This window comes from Oryza glaberrima, chromosome 4 (assembly GCF_000147395.1).
Source record: "Oryza glaberrima chromosome 4, OglaRS2, whole genome shotgun sequence".
In the NCBI taxonomy this organism is placed as follows: domain Eukaryota; kingdom Viridiplantae; phylum Streptophyta; class Magnoliopsida; order Poales; family Poaceae; genus Oryza; species Oryza glaberrima.
The window spans coordinates 26,142,942-26,154,394 of NC_068329.1; the positions used below are offsets into that span (position 1 = coordinate 26,142,942).

At 50.3% G+C, this 11,453-nt stretch overlaps 4 protein-coding genes across 4 annotated transcripts; all 4 read left to right on the forward strand.

Annotated features, from left to right (window-relative positions):
• Positions 1 to 950: 950 nt before the first annotated feature.
• On the forward strand, positions 951 to 1,591 carry LOC127769433 (putative invertase inhibitor). The gene has a single exon (XM_052295016.1). The coding sequence runs from the start codon at positions 980 to 982 to the stop codon at positions 1,544 to 1,546; it is 567 nt and encodes a 188-aa protein (XP_052150976.1). The 5' UTR covers positions 951 to 979; the 3' UTR covers positions 1,547 to 1,591.
• Positions 1,592 to 2,968: 1,377 nt separating this feature from the next.
• LOC127772200 (putative invertase inhibitor) lies at positions 2,969 to 3,624 on the forward strand. Its single transcript, XM_052298206.1, has one exon. The coding sequence runs from the start codon at positions 2,985 to 2,987 to the stop codon at positions 3,552 to 3,554; it is 570 nt and encodes a 189-aa protein (XP_052154166.1). The 5' UTR covers positions 2,969 to 2,984; the 3' UTR covers positions 3,555 to 3,624.
• A 1,695-nt stretch (positions 3,625 to 5,319) lies between these two features.
• On the forward strand, positions 5,320 to 7,548 carry LOC127770057 (probable purine permease 11). Its single transcript, XM_052295721.1, has 2 exons — positions 5,320 to 5,712; positions 6,106 to 7,548. Exons 1-2 carry the CDS (start codon positions 5,637 to 5,639, stop codon positions 7,158 to 7,160), a joined length of 1,131 nt encoding a protein of 376 aa, XP_052151681.1. The 5' UTR covers positions 5,320 to 5,636; the 3' UTR covers positions 7,161 to 7,548.
• Positions 7,549 to 7,759: 211 nt separating this feature from the next.
• LOC127769984 (probable purine permease 11) lies at positions 7,760 to 9,349 on the forward strand. The gene is made up of 2 exons (XM_052295646.1): positions 7,760 to 8,000; positions 8,118 to 9,349. The coding sequence occupies exons 1-2, from the start codon at positions 7,817 to 7,819 to the stop codon at positions 9,257 to 9,259; spliced, it is 1,326 nt and encodes a 441-aa protein (XP_052151606.1). The 5' UTR covers positions 7,760 to 7,816; the 3' UTR covers positions 9,260 to 9,349.
• The last annotated feature ends 2,104 nt before the right edge of the window (positions 9,350 to 11,453 follow it).

Genomic DNA, 11,453 nt, shown 5'->3' on the forward strand with positions numbered 1-11,453 from the left:
GTTTTTTTTTCATAAACTGCCTCTCAAAAGGCGGTTCTGATGGAGATTATGGTGGTTGAATTTTGCGTACATGCCTTTCCCATGCTCCTTAGAGGCGACTTTTATATGCCACCCAACCCAAAGACAGTGAAATTAAGGCCTATATATGCTTGCGAGAAAAATAACGGTCATGAGAAATTTGCATAGACTACTTTTGTTCTCTAGGTGGGCGGGATATTTAAGATTATTCTCTAGGAGTGTGATAAGGGGCTATACGCAAATGTCCCATGCCTAATGCCACGTCATCAGATCTGCCCTCTAGAAGGGCTGTTTTTAAAGCAAATCCCTAAAAAAACACTCCCACGGTGAAGGAGTATTTTTTAAAAAAATTTACAGAAGCGAAAAATGTATTCCTGTAATTTAAAATATATATTAAAATAAAAATAAATATTTGAGCTTCCATTTGTTAGTTACCATTTTTGGAATAAAAAATGGTTGGATCCATAATTTTCTTCATTTAATGTATTTCAAGCATATCATGTATCGTTGTATTTTCAATTATATTTTTCAAAAGGAGTTTTATAAAGCACCCTATGTATCGTTGTATTTTTAATTGTACATGCCTAATTTCTCTTTTCGAGGGTACAAAAATAAATCAAAGACCTATACTGAAAAGGTGAAAAATACAGGCATAGGGATTTATGCATCAGTCTAATCCCAAATTTTGTAGCTTCCACTCCCATTAATGTTTGGGAATCCGATAATGACATATCCATGTTTATGTATTTATTGTCTTTTTTTTCTGTAAAGAGATTTAGAAACATTAAATTAGGCAAAACATATATACACGTACTTCATTTATTGTGGTGAAGCCAATAGTGTGCACACACACTCCTACCCACACCATCTATATATTCATGCACTCCTTGGCTAGATCACAAAACACACACCAAACAATCGAGCACAGCAAACAAAGGTGAGGACTGAAGCAAAGAACACCATGGCTTTTCTGAGGGCACTCTCTCCTCTCGTCTTCACCCTGCTCCTCCTACTCGCCGCCTCCACATCCGACGCCTCCATCTTGGAGGAAACCTGCAAGTCGCTCGCCGGTAACCACACGGCCATCGACTACCCCTACTGCGTCAGGTTCTTCCAGGCCAGCAAGGAGAGCGCCACCGCCGACACGCACGGCCTCGCCGCCATCGCCGTGAGGATCACCGAGGCGGCCGCCGAGGGCACCGCCAAGCGCATCGCCGCCCTGCGATCCTCGCACAAGGAGGAGAAGATGCAGGAGTGCCTCCGCATAAGCTCCGACCTGTACGCCTACATGCTGGCCGTTCTCGGCAACGAGGCGAAAGCCGCCGCCCTGGTGGACGGCGGCGCGCAGCATGCGGCGGCGTCGCCGCCAACGCCCGACGTCGCGCGGTATGTCGCGGATGGTTGCGAGGGCAGGTTCCGTGGGAACAAGGAGACCCTGCCGCTGGTTGCGGAGTACGCCGAGTTTAGACAGAGTGCGTCCATTGCTCTCGCATTGATAGAGGCGATATCACCACCGAGTGATCAGTGAATGTGTGTTTTTACTCTCAGATTTTGTAAACCAAACAATGTAGATGAATAAACATGGCAATTATCAATCTATTGTTTTCCTGTTACTATTATCTTTGTTTATTTTCTATTTCATTTTTATGGCCGAGTTTTGCGTTGAAAACCGGTTATGCTTTTGAAAAAAAAAAAGATGAAGTCACCCTTTGCTACTTTGTTTAGAAAATAGTCATTCATCGCCGCATAAGTAGAATAGTTATCTTTGCTAATTTGCTTATAAATTAATAAATTGTGTGATTTGATAAAAGTGGATTAATCTTAAAATATGCTCCGCTAGCTAATTTGATCTATTGATTTTAACTACTCCGTTAATTATACCGTAAATCGTCAGTTGAGTGTGTTTGGCAAAAAAAAAAAAAAAGCGTCAACAATGTTAGTAGTACTTTCGATGCAAAGTATAACAGCCAACAAGTAATTGAAATATAGTGATATGCTACCTCTACACCAAAATAAGTCTATTTTTGAGATAGATTAATACAAATACAAACTAAAAAGTGGACTAAAATACAAACTATTTTATCAAACTAAGAAGACTAAAATACTTTGCACTTGAGATAGACTAAAATAACTCTAATTTATTAAATATCAATGCAATTATTTCTTATTTTATCCACTTCCAATGCATATATCAAACAAATACTTTCACAAACTTCAATGCAATGAGTACTCCAAAATTAACTTATTTTACTAGAAACGGAAGGAACTAAAAATAAACGTATCCTTCTCTTGAGATAGTATTTATCACCACTGTTGGCGTTTGCAAGATTTGTGTGTCTACATCATATCTGTTACGGGCCTTCCAGCCCACTGCCCACGCCAAATTCACCTCGCCAAACTGCAAACATCCGGACAACGGAATTTAAGGCCCAGGTGGCAACTATCAGTTATTCTCTTATTTCACGATTATTAAGCAGACTCTGTTTCGTAATAAGAGATTTTCGAATTTCGACCATGAATTTGTAAAGGGACCTTTTGGAACTTCCCCCGATTAAGACTCTGGCAGTTCGACATGTGGTGTCTAAACATTTCGTCATGACATGAAACTATAGAGATTAGATTTGGCTCGAAAGGAACAGGGACCCTGTCAGCAGGTGGCTGATCCTAATTTCTGAAGAAGAGCGATCCTGGTTCCTGGATCCCGAGACTCGCGGCAGGCGTGAAGAGACTGCGAGACACCCGCCAACGTTTCAGCAGGCGTCATCCAGGAAATCCTCTTGAATGAATGAATGAATGAATGAATGAATGGTGTAATATCTCGTAATGATTCCAGTGCAATCAACAGCTGGATCCTCTTTTATTGTTCAGAGATTAAGATGACGATACCTGCTAGTATAAAGTTGTTGGTTCTACCACGAAAAAACACACCAAACAAGTAACCAAGCAGCACCAGGACAAGAAAAGCCATGACGACCATGAAGCTTGTGCGATCGTTCTCTCCTCTCATCGTCTTCTCCTTGCTCCTCCTGCTCACCTCCTCCACGACGTCCAGAGCCTCCCTCGTGGACGACGCCTGCACGTCGTTCGCGGCTAGCCACGCGGACATCGGCTACGCCTACTGCGTCAGGTTCTTCCAGTCCGACGAGGGCAGCGCCACCGCGGACAGGTACGGCCTCGCCGCCATCGCCGTGAAGATCAGCGCGGCGACGGCCAGGGGCACCGCCAAGCGCATCGCGGACCTGCAGGACATGGAGCGCGACAAGAGGAGGAAAGATTGCCTGAGCGCGTGCGGGGAGGTGTACGACTCCGCCGTGGACAGCCTCGACGAGGCGGCCAAGGGCATCGCGTCGCGCAGCGCCGACGGCCTGCGGGACGCGGTGACCGTGCTCAGCGCCGCGCTGGACACCCCCGACACGTGCGAGGACGGGTTCCGCGAGCTCGGCCTGGCCTCGCCGCTGGTCGCCGAGGACGAGGAGTTCAGCAAAGAGTCGGCCATCGCTCTCGGTGTCACATCGGCCTTATCGCCGCCGAGCTAGGATGACGTCATAAGAGTTACAGCGTCTGTAATCCTATAAATCCTTTGCGTAATAAATTAATTACTCTGGAAAATCACAGGACAAAATTACATTTTCTCACTAATTCCGTTGTCATATAATTTTCCATTTTTGGAAGAAACTGGTTGTATTCCTTGTGCACCTATTCTGAGACCGATCCGGCCATTAGCCATGAGATGCACGTACGATTGTTGTTTTTTCCCCAGTGGAACGCACACTTAATTTACGGCATATCTTGTGAAGAAATTATTGCATTTCAGCTAAGATATAATCGGCCGGCATCTTTGCTTAAAAAACAACAATCTGCTGGGCCGTTCCAACGGAGATTGGCAGCTACCTCGCCCTGTAAACGTCATGCACGTCTCCACGGATCACGGCGTGACGGCGTCCGAGGCTCCGAGCCAGCGGCGGCGCGAGCTTTGGTGATGCAATTTGTTGGGCTTTCTGCTTGCCTTACCTGGGCCGACCTGTATGCACGAATTGGGCTAAATTCCCAAAAGGAATCCAAATCTCCCCAAAAAAAAAAAGGAATCCAAATCCTTTTCGTTCCCGGGGGAGAGGGATAAGGGATGAAGATTTGTTGAATACTTGGAGCAAGTTTTATAGCTAATTTCATGCATACCATATAATAGTAAGAGGTAATATGTATTTCCACATTTTTATTGAAGTTTATGTAGGAGTTGTTTCTTCCATGAGAGGTGGTACTTTCTCTCTTCACTCTTCTCTACTCTATCTACCTCACCATTAGTCCAATGCTATATCTTTGGGTTTGTAGTTAGATGCCCGTAGTACTTAGCGACAACAACAGCAAGCTCTTCCACTTTTTCGGTGTTGACGATGATGGATATTTGGATTAGGATACGGGTGGGAGAAGAATTAAGGTGAGGGAAAGATGCAGTTTTTCGAGCTTAGAGAAATGACTAAGGAGCAGGGAGATGGTAAACCTGTGGTGACATATATGACGTGCGACGAGGTGGTGTTGGCATCATAGCCATGAGATTGATGGTATGGACATGGGATCTAGAGTAGTTAGGAGATAGAGGCAATGGTAGCATCTCCAATGCTAGGGGCCGCTGAAGACAAAAAAAAAAAAAGGGCAAGGCAAGGGCGGCAAGGGCGCCTGGCCGCCGCTTAGGCTTAGAGAGGAGAAGCGAAGGGAGAGAAAGGGGGTGAAAGGGAGGAGGACGATTGAGTTGAGCTGGTTAGCATCTAGATAGCGCAAGCCATGCAAAGGGGGGCAAGTGGGTGAGGATGGGTGGGCAGTGGCGCAAGGGTTTTATCCAAGCTTTGCGAGGAGAGATGGTATCTCTAGTATGGCAGCACGAATCATGAAGTGATATTGGCCATCAGAAACGACCGAAATTTAGGCATCTTAGTGTGACCAAAACTATGCACCAAACCACCAAAGGAAAAAAAAAACCATTTTATTTTCCGAACTATTTCATTGGTTAATGGAATAGTAAAATAGACTTTTTTTTCCTACCAAGTATTGTCAGCCTATGGCCCAGGTCATACTGAAAAGTGGATTTTGGCCCACCCGTCGTGGAAAGCTAAAGATTCGGCCCATGCACAGTAAGACGAGACAAATGTGGACGACGTCAACGTGCACAAAACCTTCTCTTCTGTATCGGCCGCTTGAAGTACAACTTTCCGCTATCGCGGTGCGCGCGGAAGGCCCCGCTGCGGCACGTAAACGCTCGTCGTGTATCGCGCTTTAACCCGGAAACCGTGGAAACCCGCAAAACTCTGCATCTGCATACCGCTGCAAAGCGGAAAAGGAAAAACTCCCCGAAGCGCGCGACGACGACACGAGCGCGGCCGCGGCGGTGAAACGAACGGGCGGACCGGTTCTTCTTCTCCCGCTGGTCTCCGGCCCCTCCCTCTCCAACACCTCTGCATGCCCAGCCCCCATGCATGCCCTCTTGTTCTCTCCACCGCGAAACATGAGCCCCCGCAATTCTCCTTTGCCACCACACCCTGCGCTCCTCTCGCCTCCTCCTCCTCCTCGTCTTCCTCCTCCTCCTGTCCTGGATCTCACAGGGTGGCAGTTCCTCGAATAAAAAAATGGCGGACAGTAACGCCGGCGGCAACAACAGTAGCGGTGCCGCGAACAACGCCGAGGTCCAGATACCGATCCCAGGTCAGTCTCAGTCTGGTCCGCTCTGGTCGCTGTTATGTTTCCATTTCATCTTATTGCATGAAGGGTTAGGGTGAAAAAAAAAACATGAGAAGCGGGCTATGCTTTTGCGTTCCAATCGTGCTGTGCACCTGGGAAGCACCTGTGCTGGATTATCCGTGAACACTCGTGCGAATTGATCATTCCGTTGGTACATTGGGGAAATTTTTAGGGATGATCTGTTTTTAGCCTTTGTGAGTACGATTTGTTACACTTAAACTCTGTTGCTCTTACATGGACCTCTATTGCATCGTGTTCAGAAACTTTCACCCACTGATGAAATGTAAAGCATCATTAAAAAAATTTTACCTGTTACGTTTGGTACTAACTTTCTACCATCTTCATTGCAAATCACAGCTCCATCCAAGGCTGAAGCTGCAGCAGCTCCGGAAACACCAGCAGGCAAGCCATTTCGATGGTGGGCGATGGTGGCAGTGGACGTCTTCTTCCTCATCGCCGGTCAGACATCGGCGACACTGCTGGGCAGATACTACTACACCCAAGGCGGCCGCAGCAAGTGGATATCGGCGTTCGTGCGGACGGCCGGCTTCCCGATACTGTTCTTCACCCTCTTCTTCTTCCCCTCGAAGTCACCGTCCTCCTGCACCAACACTCCCATGGCCAAGCTCGCCGTGATATACATCGTCCTGGGCCTCATCATCGCCGCCGACGACATGATGTACACTGGTGGCCTCAAGTACCTCCCCGCTTCGACCTACTCGCTCATCTGTGCCAGCCAGCTCGCGTTCAATGTCGTCTTCTCATACGTGCTCAACTCCCAGAAGGTCACTCCTCTGATATTCAACTCCGTCGTGCTGCTCACCATGTCCGCTTCGCTCATCGGAGTCAGCAAGGAGTCTCAGGGGGTCACCGGCGTCTCGGGAGGGAAGTATCTGCTCGGTTTCGTGCTGACGCTGGGGGCGTCGTGCACCTACTCGCTGATCCTCGCGCTGATGCAGCTCACCTTCGAGACCATCATCAAGAAGCACACCTTCTCAGCCGTCCTTAACATGCAGATCTACACGGCGCTCGTGGCGACGGCCGCGTCGGTGGTCGGGCTGTTCGCGAGCGGCGAGTGGAGGTCGCTGAGGGGGGAGATGAACGCGTTCAGGTCAGGGCAGTTCTCCTACCTGATGACGCTGCTGTGGGCGGCCGTGTCGTGGCAGGTGGCCAACATCGGGGTGCTCGGCCTCATCTTCGAGGTGTCGGCGCTCTTCTCCAACGTGATCAGCACGGTGTCACTGCCGGTCATCCCGTTCTTCGCGGTGGTGGTGTTCCACGACAGGATGAACGGGGTGAAGATCGTGGCCATGCTGATTGCAATTTGGGGATTTATTTCGTATCTGATTCAGCACTATCTAGATGGCAAGAAAGCGAAGAAGGCTTCATCGGGTGATAGTGCGCAGGGGTGATCAGATTAGGTGGCCACAGTGATATTATCGTGGTAGAGATTGATTGCTCTCCGCCAATAATCTTAGCTAGTTTTGTTGGCTGCGAGGTACTAGATGTTCGTTACTTATGTTATGTTGCAGGTTGTTCGTCAGATAAAAACTAGTACGTACTTTGTTTTTTTGTGTTGCCAACGTGTTCAGATGTACAATTTTGCTGGATTACTAGTAGTTTTCTTGTTCTTTTCTTCATGTGCGTTTGTGTAAGGGTATGACGCATAATTGTATATCACGAAAGAATAGAAATAGTAGTACTAGACTAGTAAAGAACTCTTTATTTGCTTCGTCCTGTCTTATGTCAGGTTGATCCTGGTGGCTGATGGACACGAATAATTTGGTACTACTTCTATTTCAGTTGTGGAAAACAATTAGTATCTGATTAAACTACATCTGAATCTGACACTTCCGCAGAATCTTGGGTGAAGAACAATAATTGGCAATCTTTGTACTCTTTTGTCATATTGGAGATAAGATTGATTCCGTCTGGATGCAGCGATCGACGTTGTCCTCACTTGGAAATTTTGGCATCGCACGCATTGAATTTTCCAAGAGGCAGGACATAAACATTGACTCGCCGGAGTAGTTTTGAAACGTTTGACGGCAAAATTAGCCCCTTGCGCATGCCCTATCAACCCTTTTATCTTTTTATCGTTTCATTGATTGATGACGACTCCAAGTTGGCAAGTTTCAGCCTTCCGCTGCTGCTGGACGAGTGGATGACGAGCACTAGGCCCATCTTGTTGTTTATCCTTTTTCTGAACCTCACAATGAGCGATGCTACTGAAATTCAGCTGCAGATTACAGGTCTCTCTCGGTCATGAACTGCCAAATCGATCACAGTTTCGAATTGAGATGTGATGTGAGATCGATCGAAACTAGTCCAGTTTTTATACTGATGAGACGGATGATTCGTATGTGCAGGTGTCCGAGGCCAAGAAGACGTGGTAGCAGAGTCTGACAAGAGCACGTCTCGAGCAGATGGAACTGCGGCGGCGGCGGCGGCGGCGGCGGCGCCGCTGCCGCCTGTGTCCAGCCAGCGGCTGCGGTGGTGGGCGGTGGTCCTTGCCAACATCGTGTTCGTCCTCGGCGGGCAGAGCGTGGCCACGCTCCTCGGCCGGATTTACTACGACCAGGGCGGCGGCAGCTTGTGGCTGGCGACGGTGGTGCAGTCCTGCGGCGCGCCGCTCGCCGTCCCACTGCTGCTCTACTTCCGGCGGCCAGAGGCCTCCCCGGTGGCACGTCCGCCGCTGCTCAAGATCGCTGCCATCTACGCCGGCCTTGGCGTCCTCCTCGCCGGCGACAACCTGATGTACTCCTACGCGCTCCTCTACCTGCCGCTGTCGACGTACTCCCTCGTCTGCGCCACCCAGCTCTGCTTCAACGCCGTCTTCTCCTACTTCCTCAACAAGGAGAGGTTCACCGCGCTCGTGCTCAACTCCGTCGTGCTGCTCACCTTCTCCGCCGCGCTCGTCGGCGTGAGCCACTCCTCGGAGGAGACCAACAGCAGCGTCCCGGAGGGCAAGTTCGCGCTGGGGTTCGTCCTGGCGCTGTCGGCGTCGGCGGCGTTCGCCCTGATCCTGTCCCTGATGCAGCTCACGTTCGACACGGTGCTCAGGAGCAACGCGGCACACGCCGTGCTGGAGCTGCAGCTCTGGAGCAACGCCGCCGCGTCGTGCGTGTCGGTGGCCGGGCTGTTCATCTCCGGCGAGTGGAGCTCCCTGACGGCGGAGATGGACGGGTACAAGAAGGGCGAGGTGGCCTACGGGATGACGCTGGCGTGGACGGCCATCTCGTGGCAGCTCGCCACGATGGGCATGGTGGGGCTCGTCGCGACGGTGTCGTCGCTGTTCACGAACGTGATCAGCACGGTGGGGATGCCGCTGTCGCCGATCATGGCGGTGATCTTCCTCGGCGACCGGATGGACGGTGCCAAAGTGATAGCCATGCTCATTGGCATCTGGGGATTCTTGTCCTACGTTTACCAGCACTACCTCGATGACGCCAAGAGCAAGAACACAGCTGGGTCAGCTGACGTCACACAAACTTCAGAAGCAAAACTCTGAAGCCTGATACGCCTGATAGTGATACCCAGAGTGAATTTTACTGTACTTGATCTCTTTTTTTTTCACGGAATCAATTGGAAATTTGGAATACTGGTCTTATCTTCCCTGGAATAACGGGGTCAATCAGAGTAACTGCAGAATAACAGGAACTCGATAATCGCTTTTTGCTCAAAAACATTACAGCATCGAGGAAGATCCCCGTCTTCATCAGTTTCTGAAACGACACTGTAGTTGTCAATACTTTCTGACAGTAGAGGGTCATCTCAGGTAAAGACTGTTTTTCTTTAGTTTCACCGTGTGACGACAGATGAAATCTTAAGGGATTACAGCGGGAAATCTGTCTAGATTTGAACGACTGATGTTGCCGACTTGACATTAGCAATCAAAACGTCCATGGTCCATAGGATTGGTCGAATATACCCAGAATTTTGCTTCCTTAAGCCAAGAGATAAACCCAGATCTCAGGGTGTGTTTAGTTCACGCTGAAATTAAAAGTTTGGTTGAAATTAGAACGATGTGACGGAAAAGTTGAAAGTTTGTGTGTAGGAAAGTTTTGATGTGATGGAAAAGTTTGAAGTTTGAAGAAAAATGTCGCAACAAATTGGCCCTGCTTAGTTCTAAAGTTTTTTTCCAAACTTTCAACTTTCCATCACATCGAATATTTCATGCACACAACTTTTTTATCACATCGTACCAACTTCAACTAAACTTCCAAACTTCAGTGTGAACTAAACACACAGCCAAAACACGGCCTCAGTGTAATATTCCGCCTAACGCGAATGCGACCGATTACGATTGGTGCCAGCAGCAGCACTGCTCGTGCTCGGCGTGCAAACGATACTGACAGGCAAAAACTGTACTGCTACTAGCTTTACTTTTGGATCTTCACTGAATCTCATGTAAGATGGCGTGTATGGTAACTTGGTCCGTCCTACTAGCTGCAACAGGGGGGAGATGAACTTGTCAAACTGCCTCTTTTTCGTATCTGATCGCTACAGGTATCATGAACCTGACGTAGAAATGTCACACTGGTACAGTAGTCTTTATCGACATCATTATGCAAATTGGAAGAACGTCTGTTTCATGGTTGGGGGAAATATCTATCTGCAGCCCCGGGGCACGGCTCAAAGTTATGCGGGCGATCCGTCGTCTGCTCTCGTACTCGTTGTCGATTTCTTACTTGTTGAGTTCGGCTGTGTTTATTTCAGCGCAAAATTTGGATTTTGGTTGAAATTGAAGATGATGTGACTGAAAAGTTGTGTGTGTATGACAGGTTAATGTGATGGAAAGGACTGGAGTTTGGATCCAAACACAGCCTTCGTTCAATGTCCCAATACGATGCTGCTCCGGTCACGAATATTTCCAAGGACGCCTGGTCGCCCTGCTCCAGGGCGACGCGGGCGGCGAAACCTCGCCGTCGCCTCCTCACTCTCCTCCTCTCCCCCACCTCGCCGCCGCCCGAACAGCCGCCGGCAAAGCCGGGCGGCTGCGAAGACGGCGATGGCGGGGCTCCCTTCTCCCTCACTCCCGGTCAGCCGGTTGGGGCACCGACGACACCAGAGAGCGAGAGCGCGGCCCCGGCGATGACGGCCAAATCCGGCGCCGTTGGGTTTGGATCTGGCCCATTGGCTGGATCTGGGCTGGGACGCGCGGGTCGGCGGCGGAGTGCACGGAGGTGGCGGCCGCGGCAGCGGCGCGGGAGGCGCCCGTGTGAAGGTGGGGGGGGAGGCAAAGGTCCGCGGCTCCGGCGACGGGCAGGCGCCAGATCCGGTCGCCCCGCTTGGCCGGGGTGACCGGCGACGGGCTCGGTCGATGACGGTGCTGCTCCACGGACCTGGCAGGGGGGTGGCTAGCGGTGGCGATGGTGGCGGATGTGGCGGCGACGAAGGCGGCGGACTACGGCGTGTGCCGCGACGCCAGCCCTCGTCAAGAACCTCGCCGCCATGAGGAGGGCGCGGCGCCCATCAATTGTACGCCATGCCCGTGACGCCTTCCTCCATGGCGCCGGCGACCCGCACTGCGCGCTGCACCTTCAGGTCTACGCCACCCCGGCCGGTCTAGACGGCTGGCGGCTGGCGACGGTGGCGGCTGACGGTGGCGACTGGACGGTGGTGGCTGACGGTGGCAGCTGGACGGTGGTGGCTGACGGTGGCGGCTGGACGGGGGTGGCGGTGGCGGTGGCGGCTGGCGATGG

Coding starts and splice junctions, on each gene's coding strand:
- LOC127769433 (XM_052295016.1), top strand. CDS start 980: ATGGCTTTTCTGAGGGCACTCTCTCCTCTCGTCTTCACCCTGCTCCTC.
- LOC127770057 (XM_052295721.1), top strand. CDS start 5,637: ATGGCGGACAGTAACGCCGGCGGCAACAACAGTAGCGGTGCCGCGAAC. Junction 5,713..6,105: donor GGTCCAGATACCGATCCCAG/GTCAGTCTCAGT, acceptor TGCAAATCACAG/CTCCATCCAAGGCTGAAGCT.
- LOC127769984 (XM_052295646.1), top strand. CDS start 7,817: ATGCCCTATCAACCCTTTTATCTTTTTATCGTTTCATTGATTGATGAC. Junction 8,001..8,117: donor AATTCAGCTGCAGATTACAG/GTCTCTCTCGGT, acceptor TCGTATGTGCAG/GTGTCCGAGGCCAAGAAGAC.
- LOC127772200 (XM_052298206.1), top strand. CDS start 2,985: ATGACGACCATGAAGCTTGTGCGATCGTTCTCTCCTCTCATCGTCTTC.